The sequence below is a fragment of the Apodemus sylvaticus genome, chromosome 4, assembly GCF_947179515.1.
Source record: "Apodemus sylvaticus chromosome 4, mApoSyl1.1, whole genome shotgun sequence".
NCBI classification, from domain to species: Eukaryota; Metazoa; Chordata; class Mammalia; order Rodentia; family Muridae; genus Apodemus; species Apodemus sylvaticus.
In genome coordinates this window covers 137,229,081-137,246,937 of record NC_067475.1, presented here as the reverse complement: position 1 = coordinate 137,246,937, position 17,857 = coordinate 137,229,081, and the positions used below count along the sequence as shown (strand labels likewise).

The following is a 17,857-nucleotide window of genomic DNA, read 5'->3' as shown; positions in this document are numbered from 1 at the left end:
GGGCAGTCTGATAATAGGTACAATTAACGAATGATAACAGTACCTTCACTCCTACTGCACATGAGCTCCCCACTGTGAGTTCTCACTGATTATTTATAGGACCAGACACACAGTTCCTCTTCAGAACGTACCTTAAGTTCAATCAGCAAGCACTCAATTTCACCTATAATATCGGTGCCACTGTTGCACCCATTGGCATATTTCGATACACTGATCACTACTGCAGTTCACAGGATTCACAGGTCACTGGACTGCTGGTGACCCCTGTCTCTCAGCGACCTCTACAGCACCCTCCAGTACTTGGAGAGCTAGCCAGCAAGGAGGAGTTTCCTTGTCAGCACTAACTTGATTTCTCCTTGTCTTGGAGAAATGCATGGTGTCTTCAGTAATAGAGGCTTACCATCACGATCTGGTAAGCCACCAAGATGTATAAAATGTAGGAAGTTTACAAGCTAGTACTTTCCCTGTGGCTGAAGTTGGGTTTTTAAAACTTTTAAAGACTTATATTTAAATGAGTGTTTTGCCTGCATGTATTGTGTGTGTACCTTGCTTGGTGCCTGGGGAGGTAGGAGGAGTCAGAACTGGAGTTACAGATAGCTGTGAACCAAGCCCACCTCTGCAGAAACAGCCAAGTTGTCCTAACCACTGAGCACTCTGTCTAGCTTGGAGGGGGGGGGCGATGAGCAGCTTTAAAACTCTGAGTTTTTATTTTCTGTCTTTGTTTAGTGTTGTTACTGTGAAAAATACCTAAGCAAATATAAAATTTCATGTTTATCAGAGTGTAGTCTGAAAAAAGTGAAACAGTCATGTAAACAAACCTTTATACAATTGTGCCATGAAGTGGGGCTGGAACATTGGTTTGGGTCAGTATGACTTTTGAGATGAGCAGGTCAAGACTAAACATTTAGTTGTCAGCTTTAGTAAAATAAAATTGTAGTGTATTGTATATTTGCCCTGTCTTTTTGTACGGCTGTCAGTGTATGTCAATAGATAGGCATAAGAGGAGAGAGTACATAAAAAGATTACCGCTCCGGCAGCCCTGAAGAAGTGGGTGAAGCACAAAGGCTGAGATTGTGGTTGGGACAGAAGACTGCAGCAAGAGTAGATAAGGACTCACAGAGTGTCGGGAGTAAACACTACTGTGAAGAACAGGAGTACTCTGTGCTTGTAGGGCCAGATTGCCCTTTTCTAATCCACTGGATGGAGACTTACACTGTTGAGTTTTTTACAAAATGCCATCAACTAAGGGCTGCCCACCTGGGTGAATGACATAAAAAACAAGGATTTCCTCTGTGTGGGTTGGGTTTATTTTGAGTTAAGTGCATTAGATGGTTTTTTGTTTGGGCAGAAAACCAGCCTGTTCTCTCCTGTGTCAGATTGATAGATATATTTGAGAAGCATTCCATATTTTTAAGTAAATCTGTTTTGATTTTGTTTGTATGGCAAATTAGATGGCTCAGCAGGCAAAGGCACTTTGCCAAGCCTTGCCACCTCAGTTCAGTCCTTGGGACCCACAGAGTACAGGGGTGTCCAGACCACTACATACATGTTCTGAGATGCACAGAATGAGTGTAATAAAGAGATTGTCTTTTGATGGCATGTATATATTTCTGTGTGTGTTTGTATACTTGAGTGCAGTGCTCGTAAAGGCCAGAAGAGGCCATTGTATTTCAGGTAACTGTGAACTGCTGTGTGAGTGCTGGGGGCCAACTCAGCTTCTCTGTGAGTACCACATACTGCCTTCCTCCGCCTCCGCCTCCGCCTCCTCTTCCACCCCCCCTTCCTCCTCCTCCTCCTCCTTTTCCCTTCCCCTCTTCTTCCTCTTCGTTTAATTTGCATGTTCTCTCTTTTATTAATCTACCTATTTATTTCAGTGTTCTGCCAGCATATATGCCTGCTTGCCAGAAGAGGGCCCCATATTGCCATTACAGATGGTTAAGAGCCACCATGTGGTTGCTGGGAATTGAGCGCAGGACCTCCAGAAGAGCAGCTAGCATTCTTAACTTCTGAGCCATCTCTCCAACCCAACAAGTCTCTATTTGAATCACTTACCAGTAGGTTGTTTTCTTGTTGCAAACCAAATTGGTAGTATTCATTTACGCCTTTTCCTTGATCTGGAAGTATTGGCAGATCAACATTGTGATTCCCAACAGTACAAGAGAAGACATCTTTCACTCAGTTTTGAGAAACTTAGGGCAATGCTGTGAATGTTTTTCTTTTCTCATCGTGTGTGTGTGTGTGTGTGTGTGTGTGTGTGTGTGTGTGTGTGTGTGTGAGAGAGAGAGAGAGAGAGAGAGAGAGAGAGAGAGAGAGAGAGAGTGTGAGTGAGTGAGTCTGGGGGTTCCAGGCACTGAAACCATTACTGCCCTGCTATTTATTCAAGCTCAGAAGATAGGGAACTGTTGAAAAGAGGGAGCCATGATGGAGCTTTCTGATAATCCTTGAGTTTTCTCCCAAAATCATTTTGGCAGCTTGGCAGATAGTACAGATAAATCTGTTACTGTTTGGAATGCTACTAAAAGTATGTTCCAAAACAAGAAGACCTTCTAGTGGAGCATTCTTAGATACAAATGGGTGTCTATACTGTGCCTACTAGAATCTTTGATGGAAATTGCTAGTTCTGTCTTTGTTGAACCATGCTAGGCTGAACGTCTATGGATGTTAGCACACATGCAAAGCAGACACCATAGACAGGCTCAACGGAGAAGCCTGTAGCTGACCTAAACTCTCTCTTAGGCATGTTATAAGGTTGGTGTGTACTTAGTCAGAGACACTGACATGCTTTCTAATGACTGTAGATGTGAGAGCTCCAACCCCGAATTGCAGTATTTAAGTGTACACCGATGCCAGAGCATACTAGGAGACCAAGTCAATAATGACTGAATCGCATCCTCATCTCATGGTATAAAGAAACAGGGCGTCATCTTTTGTTTGTTTGTTCGTTTTTGTTTTGTTTTTTGAGACAGGGTTTCTCTGTATAGCCCTGGCTGTCCTGGAACTCACTCTGTAGACCAGGCTGGCCTCGAACTCAGAAATCCGCCTGCCTCTGCCTCCCAAGTGCTGGGATTAAAGGCGTGCATCACTACTGCCTGGCAGGGCATCATCTTAATAAAGATATGAAGAACAGTGTGCAGCAAAGGAGAAGGAGCTGCCCTGACTGAGGAAGTCTTGATGTGCCTCTGCCTTGGACAGGACTAGGTAATACACATCGTAACAATGCCAGCTGAAAAGGCAGAGGCTTCCAAAGCACTTACAGGTTCCTCAGTCATTAATTCTAGGTATTGAGGATCAGAGCTGTGGTCGCTCTTGGCTTTGTCTGGACTGCTTAGCTTTGCCTTGTACCCAGTCCTTCCTATCCACTTACCAGTGCATGCCGCCATCTACAGACTGAGCTGTTAGTAAAACAGAGTTATTACAGTAACCAAGAGCAAAGTAGTAATGTTAGCTCCAGTGGGAAGTATTAGTTACTCTTTTGGGTTCTGCGTTTTGAAATCATAATTTACCAAGTCCTGCCATCCTGGTCTGATCCTGTGACTTACATTCATTTCTGACTGGCTGGTCTTTGTTTCAGTGAAATTAGGATATTCTCCCTTGACTATGAGTCTTGGTTTTTTTCCCACTGCTTTGTTAAGTACCCTGACAGTAGCAACTTAAGTGGAAAAAGGTTTATTTGTCTGGTTTATAGTTTCATCATTGTGGGGAAGACATAACAGCATGGAGGGAAGGCCAGGTGACAGGAGCCACCAGCTTGCTGGTCACATAGCATTACCATGCAGGAAGTCAAGAACAAGCAAGAAGTTAGGCCCACCCCAGTGACCCACTTCTTTCCAGCAAGCTGGGGGCCAAGTGTACAAATGCATTAGCCTATAGGAGCCATTTCGTGCTCCAACCACAACACTGTCCTAGGACAGTGAGAGGAGGAGTCATTAGAAAACTTGCAGTCATCCCCAGGAGAGCACTGTATAACTAAGATCATGTGCGAGTATCAAGTCCTCCTGTCCTTTCTGCACTCTCCTCATAATTGCATTTCTGAAGCCCTCACCTGGACTGTTTTGCTCTGGCATCCAGTGCAGGCACCTGCTGGGTGAAAGCTGCCCCGCAGCTTGTCTCCAGCTGCCTCGAGCTTCCTCTCCTCTTGAGTGTGAATGCTAGTTTATCTTAGTGCACCCTGGAATTTGATTTTGCTGTTGTTATTGTCCTTGTACTTTTGGTTTTGTAGGGAATCAAACCAGAACCTTAAGCATGCTAGGCAAGTACTCTTACCAGTGAGCCACACTTGTGGCCTATAAAATTAAATTTTTCTACCCCACATTTCAAGATACGGTTTGTATAGTTGTGTTTTTAAGTTCACGCTTTACCTAGCAACTTAAAACCGGTATTACTAATTTGTATTCATTAGTGGCTCTGAAGTGAAATTGATTTTGCTATCACATTAGACTCTTTTATCCTGCCTGTTCAGGTCATGGTCCTAAAAGTCTACATTTTAGCTGCATCAGCTGGTTAGTGCCCTGTTGGCAGGAGGATCAGCAGTCAAAGTAATTTTTTTCTACATAGTGAGTTCAAAGCCATCCTGGGCAACATGAGACCCTGTAAAATCTATATTTTATACACACTGCTCACCTAGATCCTCATTGTCTCATTGTCATTATTTAAAAAATGTTATCAACACAGACACTCCCTAAGCCGCCCATTGACCTCATGTCAGGAAACGTTTTTTTTCCCCCAAGACAGGGTTTTTCTTATTGTATTCCTGGCTGACCTGGAACTCACTCTGTAGACCAGGTTGGCCTCGAACTCAGAAATCCACCTGCCTCTGCCTTCCAAGTGCTAGGAGTAAAGGTGTGCGCCACCAGTCAGGAAACTTTTGATTTATTGCTTTAATGATTACAGAAATATATTTTCATAATGTCTTTTACAGTTCTGTGGATGTGAATTTAATATGAAAACAAATTGCAGCCTTACTTAGGAGTTTAGAGTTCCCTACATATTGGCATGAGAATTTGATTTCTGCTCTCCAGATCTTCGTGTGTCATTGAAAGCCTGTTTCTCATAGCTAGCTTGTAAAGGTCAGTGAAGGACAGCCTTCTGAAGGAAGTGGATGGAGCGTCTTTCCAGAGTGTGTGCATAGCACAGCTGTCCCTTTGGACGTGTTCCAGCTACTGCTCAATGGCTCTACAGAAAGGAAGTCTCAGAGGCCAGCACTGGGGCCCAGAACATGGTGCTGAAGGACACTTGCTTCCCAAGAATCGCCACTCCATGGGATGTTTATAATTAGACATCCCATCCCCATGCAGCCGGCCTCAGAGTGAGCACTCTGTTCTCTTCAGATGCCCTCAGCTCTTGCTTACATCCCAACTGCTGTATCGTTCCAGCCCTTGATGTTTTCCCTGGAATAATTTCTTTTTGTCCTTCCTTATTTATTTATTTATTTGTTTGTTTGTTTATTTATTTATTTATTTATTTAACTTTTTTAACAGCCCTCCCCTCCTCCCAGTCCCCCCTCCTGACTCCTTCTCCCATCTTCTCCTCCCCTTCATCTCTGAGAATGTGGAGGGCCCCTCTGGATACCAACCCACCCTGGCACCTCAAGTCACTGCAGGACTAGGTACATCCTCTCCCACTGAGGCCAGACAAGGCAGCCCAGTTAGGGGAACAGAATCCACAGGCAGGCAACAGGCAGGGGTGCTCCAGTTGTTGCACATCTGTTACATATGTGCAGGGGGCGTCCTGGAATAATTTCATAGTTTAGTTCTCTATTTAATTTTCTTTTCTGTTTTTTTTTCTATTTTCTGTGTCAACTTTCCCAAAATCCTGGAAAAAATTACAATCTAGTAAGTTAGATATAATGAGTGTGTAAAGCTACATTATAAACACCTGAAGGGGCTGATAACATTAAGGAAAAGATTAATTAACTCAAAAGTATTTATAATAATCTTCAAATAGGGTCATCAGACTATTGAATTATTAAGTTGGCTGGGCGGTGGTGGCACATGCCTTTAATCCCAGCACTTGGGAGGCAGAGGCAGGCGACTTCTGAGTTCAAGGACAGCCTGGTCTACAAAGTGAGTTCCAGGACAGCCAGGGCTACACAGAGAAACCGTGTTTTCAAAACAAAACAAAACAAAAAGAATTAAGTATATTTGAATCACATTGCTTTTTTTTAAAAGATCTGTTTATTATATATAAGTACACTGTAGCTCTCTTCAGACACACCAGAAGAGGGCGTCAGAGCTCAGTGGATGGTTGTGAGCCGCCATGTGGGTGCTGGGATTTGAACTCAGGACTTTCAGAAGAACTATCAGTGCTCTTAACTGCTGAGCTATCTCTCCAGCCCCCTCACATTGCTTCTATAGCAAGCCTACAAGGACATCTTTAATTCTTCTTCTCTAAGACTAAAGACTCGCTTGGAAATTTAAAGATTTGGAAAATATATTTCTATTTTTTCGCTAGCAACCAAATAAAGAGTGTGATAGAGATATAAAACTAAACAGTTTTCCCATTGATTGAAGCATAAAGGTAGGAAGTACTTGTGTATATCAATACATAAGAATCAGAAATACATACTGGTTATTCCAAAAACTTTTGCACCTTCTGTGTGTGTAGAACATGTTAGTCGAGAAAATACAAGGTGCTTGCTTGACCAGTCGTGGCTGTTGGGTGCTGAGACTGCCAATTCAGACAGCACAGCTGCACCTGAGCTTACAGATAGACGTCTCCAAGTGGCTTACTCAGTGCTCATGGCTTTCTGATGTGGATAGAGTATGTAGTTTTTAAAACTACGTTTTAAACATTTATTTCTAAAGTCAGAGATAATCTCTGCTTTGTTCACCTGTTACATAAAGTCTCCAAACTACAGTTGGGTAATGGTTTTGCTTCATCGTCTGGTATAAAGTGGCATCCAGCTAGACATGAGTAGTAGCAGGGTGTGCCGCAGTGGCCTGGCAGCTGGCCCGAGCTGAGAGTGACCATCCTGTGGTAGAAGACACAGGGTATTCTTCCAGTTCTCACAAGCTTGCTGTGGGCTATGGGGCAGCACAGCGATTGAACTTGATGAGGAATGTGACTCACCGACAGGGAATAAATTACATATGCATGCCTCTGAGAAAGTGAGAACACCTTACTGGAACAGTTTATGTATGTAAGTAGAGTACTAGGGTAAGCAAAGCCAATTTTCCTTTTCCTTTCTGTCTTTGTTTTTCAGGAGGACATAATTGCACAAACCTAATATAGCACATGAGACATAGAGGTCGGAGTAATTAGTTCCAGGTCAGCCTAGGCTAATAAGATCTTGCCCTCAGAAACTCTTTTGTATAAGAATGAACATATAGTCCCAACATTGTGACCCAGTGGGCTTTTCTGTAGCGTCTCCCCTTCTGTAATAGCATGCATCCATTATGCAAATACTTAGGAGACTGAGGCAAGAGTACTGAGTTGGGGTCTGCGTAGTTTGCACAGCTAGTCAGTGGCTAGCCTGGGAGTATATAATGAAACTTTGTTTGCAAAGCAGAGATAGAATGTTTGCACGTGGGGGGCCAGGGATTTAATCTTCAGCAGCCTTCTTAAATGAAAGTCCATTTTCTACTGGTTACATCTCTGATCTTTGTGTTAGTGCCTACACCCCAGAGGATTGTTACCGACACAGCACTGAAGTGTTAGTCGTAAGGTCCTCTGCTTTGCCTACACCTCACGTGCGAGCCCTGGGGTGACAGCTTTACTCTGAGTGAGGTTGCCACGAGAAGGCAGAAGCCATCAAACAGATAGAGAGGTATTGTCCTGCCTGCTGTGTGATCTCTGTGATGCTGGTCAGGCCCTAATTTTCAGAATCTTCAAGGAATTATGGCTATGATCGCATTGCTTATCAATGGAAAGAGAGTTAAATTGTGAAAAGTCTGTTACAACCTATAACCATACCATTGTACAGTAGGCCATAAAATCAATAACCTGTCTATCCTGTTAGCCTTCTCTTTTGTTCCTAGAAAACAAATGAGATTCTGGGTTATTGCATTTAGTAGATGTTCAGTGATTCTGTGATGTGGACTTTGTAGCACTATTCAGTAAAGAAAACCATAAACAGCTGTTGTGTTAGTGTGGCTTGTGGTTTAGTTTTGTTTGTATTTGAACTTTTTTATGCTTGCAGAAAGTTGGTCCTCATTTGGCATTTGTTTTGGGGGAGGAGTTAAATGTATATTTAAAGCCTTCATTTAAGTCACAGTTCAAGTGCAGTTAGTAATTGTGCATATGGATTTGATTCTCCTGATCTTTTTACTAAGCAGTGAATTTTCTTTTAAAATACAGGGAATACATGGGACTGGATAAATAGTTGAGTGGTAAATGTGCTTGTCCCACAGACGTGAGTTTGAGCGCTGCACCCACGGTAAACTACACATTATGGTCTGACGTGGAAAGGAGGGGATGATTAGCAGGTCCTGAGGTCTGCAGGCCAGCCAGCCTCACCTACGGGGGAGCTCTAGGCCATGGCGAAACCCGTGATAAAACAAAGTGGAAAATCATTAAGGAAGATAGCAATGCCAGCAACTGTTCCCCCACATACAGGAGCAGTGCACACACTGAAGTAAAAGCATGAGAGACAAAATAATTACATTTTACATCTGGTTGCTCCAGTGCATCTCTTCTGTAAATTTGAAGGGTATTTTCACCTATCAGAATATATTCTTCTTATATTTAGTCATGATCTTCCAGTCATTGTTTCCCAGGGCTTACAGAAAGCTAGTGCGTGCAGGAGTCCTCTGCCTTGCCACTTCCATGTGCTGTCACTGCGGGGCACCTCAGGATGGCGTGTCCATCTTTGAGAGCAGCTATAGTGCAGATATCTAAGTAGGTTGGGATCTTAGTCTAGGCCATACTGCCTTAGGATGGAAGATGAATTAAAGGATGCAGAGAGCATTGCAAGGGACCATTTAGGTTGCTGTAGTAGTCTGTACCCATGACAGTGAGGGTAGGAATGAGGTGGAGAGGAAAACTTAGTAAAGGAGGTTATGATGGATAGGTTAGACGTTGGTAGACCTGAAACTGAAGGGAGGCAGGTTTGTAGACTGGCATGCCCCTTCCTTCCTTCCCTGTTTAATTCCTCTGTTTCTATACTATGTTCTGTAGGCTGTTTTCTCTCCCCACTTCCATTGAGTCAGCTCGGCACACACACTGTTTATATAATCTGTCCATCACAGCTTTTCTTCTGCTCTGGAATTCAGAGTGTAGTTCCTATCACACACATAGCACATGATTTTCACACTCTAGACTTTATTAGATAAAAATTGGTCTCATTCTTCTTACCTAACTGTGGTGGTTTGAACGAAAATGACCCCCATTGGCTGATAAGGAGTAGCACATTGGGAGGTGTGGCCTTGTTAGAGGAGATATGGTCTTGTTGGAGGAAGTGTGTGTGTCCCTGGGATGGTCTTTGAGGTTTCAAATGCTCAAGCCAGACCCAGTGTCACTGTCCTGCTGCTGCCTGCGGATCCACATGTAGAGCGCTCAGCTCCCTCTCCAGCACCATGCCTGTTGGCATGCCGCCATGCTTCCTGCCATGACAGTAACGGACTAAACCTCTGAACTCCAAGCCAGCCTCATGTAAACGGTTTCCTTAGTAAGACTGCCATGGTCATGGTGTCTTTTTACAGTAATAAAACCCTACTTAAGACACTACCTACCCTGCACCCAGCATGGTCCTGAGTCAGGACCACACCCTTGGTGAGGAACCAGTATCATCTATAACTCCTATGTGCTGGTATCATGTGCCACATGATAGAGTGACCACATTAGCAAGATGTCTGGGCCTTTTCCCACTCATTTCTACAGTTCCACTTTCTTTTTTAATTTTTATCTCATGTAAATGAGTACTTCATCTGAATGTCTGTCTGCACCATGTACATGGCTGGTGCGGATGGAGGCCAGAGGAGGAGGGAGTTGGATTCCCTAGAACTGGAATTAGATGTGGTTATGAGCTTCTGTGGGCTAGAAACTGAACCTGGGGAGGGCTCTGCAAGAGCAGCGCAGGCTCTTCCTTGCTGCTGCCCCGCCCAGCCCTCTGAGTTCCTTCTCACTTGGCGTCCCCTGCTTTGCTTCTGTGCTGCTTGACTTCTCAGTCTCACTGAGAGAAGACCCTGGAAACTGCAGGACAGTGTCTTCTCTTTTCTCTCTAAGAGGAGGTGTGGGGGGGGGGGGGCTGAGCATGCCCAGATGTGCTCAGAGGACAGCTCTGGGAGCTGGGTCCTTGGGGGACCCAGAGATTGAACTCAGGTCATCGGATTTTCATGGCAAACACTTTTACCCAACGAGCCATCTCAACACCGTAAACTTGTGTATTCTAAAGGTTTTAATGGCACCTTTCAAATGAATCCCCAAGACTGTTGTCATCTAAAACTGAGAGTCTTTCAAATCCTAATAGTGCTTAACAATTTTTAAAATATTGTAAGTACTTAACTAGAAGTGAGGTTGTACTGACACAGAGAATTAGTCATATCAATATCTAAAACAGTCCATCTCAAGAATATTAAGACATAGCTTAATCACCATGCTTCAAGGAAAATAATTGATGATATTTTGTTATGTAACAATATACTTTAAAAAACAAATTGGGCTAGGAGTGGCACCAGCCTTTAATCCCAGCCCTTGGGAGGCAGAGGCTAGCCTGGTCTACAGAGTGAGTTCCAGGACATCCAGGGCTACACAGAAGCCCTGTTGTGAAAAACCAAAACCAAACCAAATGAGGGGCCAGAGAGGTGGATTTTCAGTTAAGAGCCCTGGTGCTCTGTAGAGGGCCAGAGTTCACTACCTGGCACCCACATCAGGCAGCTCACAATCATCTGTAACTTCACCTGTACATACTGTGTGAAGTTGATGCTCTTCTGGCTGCTGCAGTTACACACACGCACACATGCAAAAATAGAATACCTTTAAAAACAGACTGGAAGCCAGGCACTGTGTCACACCCATAACCCCAACAGTCAGTAGGTGGGATTAGCAGTTTCGGAACATCAGGCAAGGCTAGTCTTTGTTATATTAAAAATTCAAGGACAGACTGGACTGTCTTAGACATCTTCTCAAACAAAACCCCAGAGTGGGCTAAAAGTACCACATAGACAAAAAAAAAAAAAGAAAAGAAAACAGCCCCTACCCCATAGAAAGGAAGTGGCAGGTGCTAGAGAAATGGCTTTCAGGTAAGAGTGTACACTGCTCCCCGCTCTTTCAGAGGAGCAGATTCTATTTCTGTCAGCACATCAGGCGCTCACTGTTGCTTGTAGCTCCAGCTCCAGGCATCTCTTACCTCTGTCCTCTACAGGCACCCGCACTCACACGCACGCATTACACAGTCAGAGGTACAGAATTCAAAATAATAAAAAACGATTTTAGGGAAATTACAAAGATTTAAGATGGAAAGACTAAGCCATTTAATTTCACATTGCTGCATATGCTGGGTGAAGAGAAAGAAGGAGTATTTGGGTTTTTCTGGCTGTTTTATGCTTAAATAAGTGAGGACCCATTATCTAAAAGATCTGCCATGTCTGTTGCATCCTAAGATGATGGAGTGGCAATGGTAAAAGTGGCAGAAGCCATCTGCACGTGGGCCACACGAGTGCCCCGCGACTCCACATCCCTAAGCTGTTGGCTGCTGCTTCTTGAGAACACTTGCTAAGTGTTCCAGGCGAGCCTTGAACCTGCAAATAAATCTCCTGCCTCAGCCAAAGGAGCTGAGGTTGCAGGCCCGCACCGCCAAGCCTGAAGAGTGATAATTTCTGGTCGAGTTACAGCTTGCTTTTCCGTTCTTTCCATTGCTTGTTTTTATGAGACCCAAGCTTAGAAATCCTATTCAATATTTTTAAGTTTTCATTACATCTAATTAAATGCAGGTTGTTTTTCTAGTGTCTTCTGTAATAAAATCTTTGTAGCCTACTCCAGAGCAACATCTAGATTAAAACCCTTGCATCAGTTACTACTGCTCAGATTGGTCAGACAATAGGAAGTGAGCATTTACACTTCTCAGTGCGTCCATCGTCTGTGTGAACAGGGATTGCTTCTCTCTAACTGGTGGTTTTCTTCTCTTGTTCAGGGCACTGGGGACAGCCATATTTCTGACTCCACAAGGCGCTTTTCTATGTAAAGTTTGCAGAGGGTCAGAACGATGCCTCCACGACCATCCTCGGGTGAACTGTGGGGCATCCACTTGATGCCCCCACGAATCCTAGTGGAATGTTTACTCCCAAATGGAATGATAGTGACTTTAGAGTGCCTCCGTGAGGCCACGCTAGTCACCATCAAACATGAACTATTCAAAGAGGCCAGGAAATACCCTCTCCATCAGCTTCTGCAAGATGAATCTTCTTACATTTTCGTAAGTGTTACCCAGGAGGCAGAAAGGGAAGAGTTTTTTGATGAAACAAGACGGCTTTGTGACCTTCGGCTTTTTCAACCCTTTTTAAAAGTAATTGAGCCAGTGGGCAACCGTGAAGAAAAGATCCTCAACCGAGAAATTGGTATGACACAATTTCAGCTATTGACACTGTCACTGCTACACTGCAAATAACTGTGATGCTGCTCTTTATTTTACTATTAAGATACTTTGAATTATTACCTTTGTAATCTTTAAGTAGATTTCTATTTAAAAGTATAAAGTGTTTTTTTCTTTTACTACTGAGCTATAGAACTTCATAGCACTTTGATTTTCTGTAGGATTTTACTTAAGGGATACAATTAGTAGGCGGACTTAGATTTCTTATAGCCAGGTTTTATTACTCTGAAAACATTGATAAAGGTCCTATAATATTGATGAATATGTGGGCAATACATATAATTAAAATGCTTAAAGCCTCATCAACTTTATTTTTCTTTTCTTTCCTTTTTTCTTTTTTCTTTTTTCTTTTCTTTTTTTTTGTGTTTTCAAGACAGGGTTTCACTGTGTAGTCTTGGCTATCCTCTTAAAAATGGACTTATCAAAGTTTTTTTTAGCTCATAGAAACTTTTCCTTTGTGTTTTTCTTTTCTTTTTTCTTTTTTAAAGATTTATTTGTTTTACTTACATGAGTACATGATAGCTGTCTTCAGACACACCAGAAGACGGCATCAGATCTCATTACAGATGGTTGTGAGCCACCGTGTGGTTGCTGGGAATTGAACTCAGGACCTCTGGAAGAGCAGTCTGTGCTCTTAGCCACTGAGTCATCTCTCCAGCCCCCTTTTGTGCTTTTCTAACTGTGTGCAGTTCTCAGTTTGTAAAAACCACTTCTGCCCTACATTCTTTGTAAACACGGTATTTTTTAGGTTTTGTTATTGGCATGCCAGTGTGTGAATTCGATATGGTTAAAGATCCAGAAGTCCAAGACTTTCGAAGAAACATTCTGAATGTTTGCAAAGAAGCCGTGGACCTGCGGGATCTCAACTCGCCTCACAGCAGAGCAATGTATGTGTACCCTCCAAATGTCGAGTCTTCCCCAGAACTGCCAAAGCACATCTACAACAAGTTAGATAAAGGTAAGGAGACGAGCTGGTCCTGCAGCGGAACCTAGTGCTGTGCCAATTTCTGCGATTTCTGCGGCACAGTTGCCTTTTGCTAGCTGGATCATGAGCCTAAGACCAGGACTGCCACGCCCTGAGAGCTGAGTGCGGAGTGCTAACTTTAGGATAGCAGGCACTCCGTCACCCCTTACCGACTGACTCACCCCCTGGTGAATGCTTAGCTCACTAACACTCAGGCACTGAGTTTAGAATTCACGTTGCCTAGAATGCTAACAGCACTAGAGCTGGCTGTCTTTAGAGTTTCCTGTGGCGTTAAGCTCAGCCATGGGTCCTTGTGACCTGCTAGCCCACTCGAAGGAGCCTTGGGTGCTGTGTCCTTAGGCAGCTCTTTACCTCTGGTTAGATTGACTAGTCATGGTTTCTGGTTACGCTTAGAGGAACAGTGAGCACTTCTTGAAACTTGTCTTCAGAGAAATGAAATAGACACAGTGAGGCACCTGACGGTGTCTTTTTGTTACAGGACAAATCATAGTGGTGATTTGGGTAATAGTCTCTCCAAACAACGACAAGCAGAAGTACACTCTGAAGATCAACCATGACTGTGTGCCAGAGCAAGTGATTGCTGAAGCCATCAGGAAAAAGACTCGGAGCATGTTGTTATCCTCCGAGCAGCTGAAACTCTGTGTCTTAGAATACCAGGGCAAGTATATTCTGAAAGTGTGTGGCTGTGATGAATACTTCCTAGAAAAGTACCCTCTGAGTCAGTACAAGGTGAGTGATGGTCCCGAGCCAGAACTGCACGTGTGCTTAGCATGGATTCTGATGATTGGGAGTTAATATTAGGAGACACCATTTGTAAGCTTATTTTTATTAGCATATTTGAAGTTTGCTTAATACTGATAGTGAATGCCAGCCAAGTCTTCTACCACTGAGCTATCCGCTCTAGTGTTCCTTTAAGGCGTATGCGTGTTTTATGTGTTTCCCTCATGGTCCCCCCACAGGGATGAATGCGTTCACTCACACCTGCTGATCTCCTTGTTCTCAGCCAGCCCCCATCTGTTTATGTTTGTGATGTTTAATAATGCAGTCATTTTAGAGCTGGAAGAGGTAGCAGTTACACTAACTACAAACTACTCATTTCATGACCTACCTGCCCCTAGCAAGGATGGGGGACAGTGTTAAATAGAATCTTGGTTTACTAAATATACTACTAACCTTCTTCCTCTCTTCCTCTGTTCACTGAATAAATCCCCACGAGAAGCAATGATAGCATACACACACCAGTTACTGTTTAATAAAACAGACACTGGCCTTTAGTTGGTAATAAGTGGGAAAGTAGGAAGTTAGGATGTATATAGAGTCACACAGGCTAAAAATCCATGTCTGGGGGCCAGCAAGGTGGCTTAGTGCAGAAAGGCACTTTCTACCAGGCCTAACCGCCTGCGTCAAATCCCTGGGACTCATGGTAGAAAGTGAGAGCCAAATTTGGGGGTCCTGTGACCTTCTCTCTGTGGCACGTGCATGTAAGTACACAAGTCCACATACATACTTGGGCTCCCTTAGGCTGGGGAAGATAGAGTAGTTGGTAAAGTGTTAGGTGTGTCAGTGTAAGGAGGACCTGGCCTTGCACCCCAGCACCTCATAAAGCCAGGCTTGACAACCTGTGTCTGACTCTGAAGGCAGAGACAAGAGATCTCTGAAGTCTCTGACCAGTCAGCCTGGCCTTTGGTGAGCTCCCTATTCAGGAAATGATCCTCTCAATGAAGCAGACAGGGATGGAGGAATGTGCCTAACCTTGAGCCCTGTGCTTCCTGCTATTGCAAAATTGAGGCCTACGGTTTTAACATTTTTTAAAAAAACATCTGTTATTTTGAGTCTTGTTTACCTATTATCTTTATTGTTTGGGGTTTTGTTTGTTCAAGACAGTGTCTCTTGTAGCGCAGGCTGGCTTCAGACTGGTTGTATTGCTAAGAATGGCCTTGAACACTCATCTCCCTCTATTTGCTCCCCAAGTGCTAGGATTGCTAGTGTAGGGAGCCACGCCTGCTTATTTGTGGGCTTTAGTGTTTCCGTTACATACATGTGTTTCTGGGGAACTGCCTGGAGGAAGTAGGGTGGGCTGACCCTGAGAAAGGCTCAAGTGTCAGGTTTGACGTGCACTGTCAGGCTTACCAAAGGAAGCTGCTCTTCTGTTACAATGATCACTTCTGATACTGTTGGAATGTTTTGCAGTTAAGAGTAAAATAACAGTGTCAAACGTCAGCCCTAATTTTTTATTTTATATCAGTATATTCAGAGATTCTAACTGCATTATAAATAAACAGCTACTCTTCAGGTGCGGTCTATGTTTAATTTTTGGAGTCACCTTTGTAAATCAGTGTGTAAGTGCTCATATGCTTCCTCGGTGGTATCTGGGAGTGAAGAGCCGTGTGCAGAGGCCCCTCCCTCACCCTGTGGTCTCTTACAGTACATCAGAAGCTGCATAATGCTGGGGCGGATGCCCAACCTGATGCTCATGGCCAAGGAGAGCCTGTACTCCCAGCTGCCGACCGACAGCTTCACAATGCCCTCCTACTCCAGGCGCATCTCCACAGCCACGCCCTACATGAATGGAGAAACATCCACCAAATCCCTCTGGGTTATAAACAGCGCGCTCAGAATAAAAATTCTTTGTGCAACCTATGTGAATGTAAATATTCGAGACATTGATAAGGTGAGGCCAAATGCTGATGTTTACATTTTTTTTTTAATTAGCTTTTTGAGCACAATATAAGCTATTGACCTCTGTAGTTTTTCAGGTAACTAAAAAAACACTAATCTCAGAAAATATAAACAATTCACGAATTCTGTTTGGGTTATACCTGCCTTACCTTTCACCCAACTATGGCTCTGTCTATAATTAGAATACCCATAATTGTAGGCTTCTTAAAGTCAGTTTTTTTTTTTTCAGATTCTATTTCAGAGTAAAACAGTGATTAGAATTAAAGAGGATCTTTTTATAGTCTTTATTTAATCCCAATAAATGAGAATATTGACATCTCATAGCAGAGCTTTTAGTGTCTTTGTGAACTATTCCTCTGGCTTCAAGAGTCTGAAGTAACCCCTGATACTAGCTTATCTTAGAAAAATGAAGGTCTCTGTATTTCATGTATAGTGCCACAGGCTTGCAGCTATGTTAGCTTCATAGTGTTCAGAATTGTAAAACTGACTGGTTCTGTTGAATGTTCCTATGTTTCTGTGTGTGTGTGCGCGCGCGTGAGTGTGTGTGTGTGTGTGTGTGTGTGTGTGTAGTGTACATGTCTGTATCTATATACATGTATATAGTGGACATTTTTCTTTCTTCCTTTTAGATCTATGTTCGAACAGGTATCTACCATGGAGGAGAACCCTTATGTGACAATGTGAACACTCAAAGAGTACCTTGTTCCAATCCTAGGTAAGAGGGTGTTTACACGTGTTTCATGTCATTAGCTTGATGCAAGTTACCTGTGTTTCCGTTGTTCACATACAGAACATAAGGACTTTTTGTGACTGGCTTCCATCTGTCAATTGTTTCAAGATCAAAGTCTTATTCTTGATTCAAGACCTTTATTCATGAACTTTAAGGCAGCCTCCTTCAAGTGACTCCCAAGAACAGACACCTAGGAATCAGTTAGAGAGTCTTTGAGATGGACAGTCTGCTGTGGAGCAGGTTGCTGGGCACCCAGGGTTCATTCTTGCTGAGGCACTGAGGAAGAGAAAGGTGGTCCAGGGCTTGCAGGCCTCCTGCTGCTTCTTTGTCTTTCTTGCGAGAGACTTGAGGATAGGACTCAACCCCTTGACTGAAGATGTACTTTATAGAATGTAGTAGAGCTGAGTAATGAAACCGCAAAGGAGTTTCACAACAAAGTTAGACAAAAAAGAAAAAAGGCAATCTTTATTCTATTTCCAGCATTGATCAGTGAGTGTCCTAGAGCCTAGGGCAAGTTCAGGGTGACAGTCCCTTGTCTGTCAGGGTGAGGAGAGGCAGTTGTCACCTTACCTGAGCCTGTAGATCAATCAGGGCATCACTGATGATAGATGGTACGCAGGACAGCAGTTTCATATCCTGTTCATACTCCTTGTTTGCTAGAATGGCATGGGCTGATTGTGGGAGATTTTAAACAAACAGTATTTTTGAGGAACCAATCCAAAGAATTCCAGGAGCCTCAAACTGGGGCCCCGGAATAATCTGTTGTTTCAGAACCAAGAGTAACATTTAGAAAAGGAAGAAGTAAGATTTCATAGTAGTTGCCACTATGCTGACTTGTACTAGCTGTGGGAGGAGGATCAGGAGTTGAGCTCGGTTTCTAGCCACATAGTTGCTCAGAGCCAGCCTAGGCCTCGCTGACACGCCCCTGACCAAAGAA

The 17,857-nt window shown here is 43.5% G+C and overlaps 1 protein-coding gene across 2 annotated transcripts in view; it reads left to right on the top strand.

Moving 5' to 3' along the window:
* The window catches only part of Pik3ca (phosphatidylinositol-4,5-bisphosphate 3-kinase catalytic subunit alpha), a 67,156-nt gene that overhangs the window by 25,245 nt on the left and 24,054 nt on the right, over positions 1-17,857 (top strand). The window contains exons 2-6 of one of the 2 annotated variants that reach the window (XM_052180663.1): positions 12,068-12,491; positions 13,275-13,484; positions 13,990-14,240; positions 15,937-16,182; positions 16,820-16,905. In XM_052180663.1, the coding sequence (XP_052036623.1) occupies positions 12,140-12,491; positions 13,275-13,484; positions 13,990-14,240; positions 15,937-16,182; positions 16,820-16,905 (1,145 nt within the window). In that variant the 5' untranslated portion in view covers positions 12,068-12,139. Of the gene's footprint in view, positions 1-12,067; positions 12,492-13,274; positions 13,485-13,989; positions 14,241-15,936; positions 16,183-16,819; positions 16,906-17,857 lie in introns of those variants that run through there. The other variant, XM_052180664.1, reaches the window with a different exon arrangement.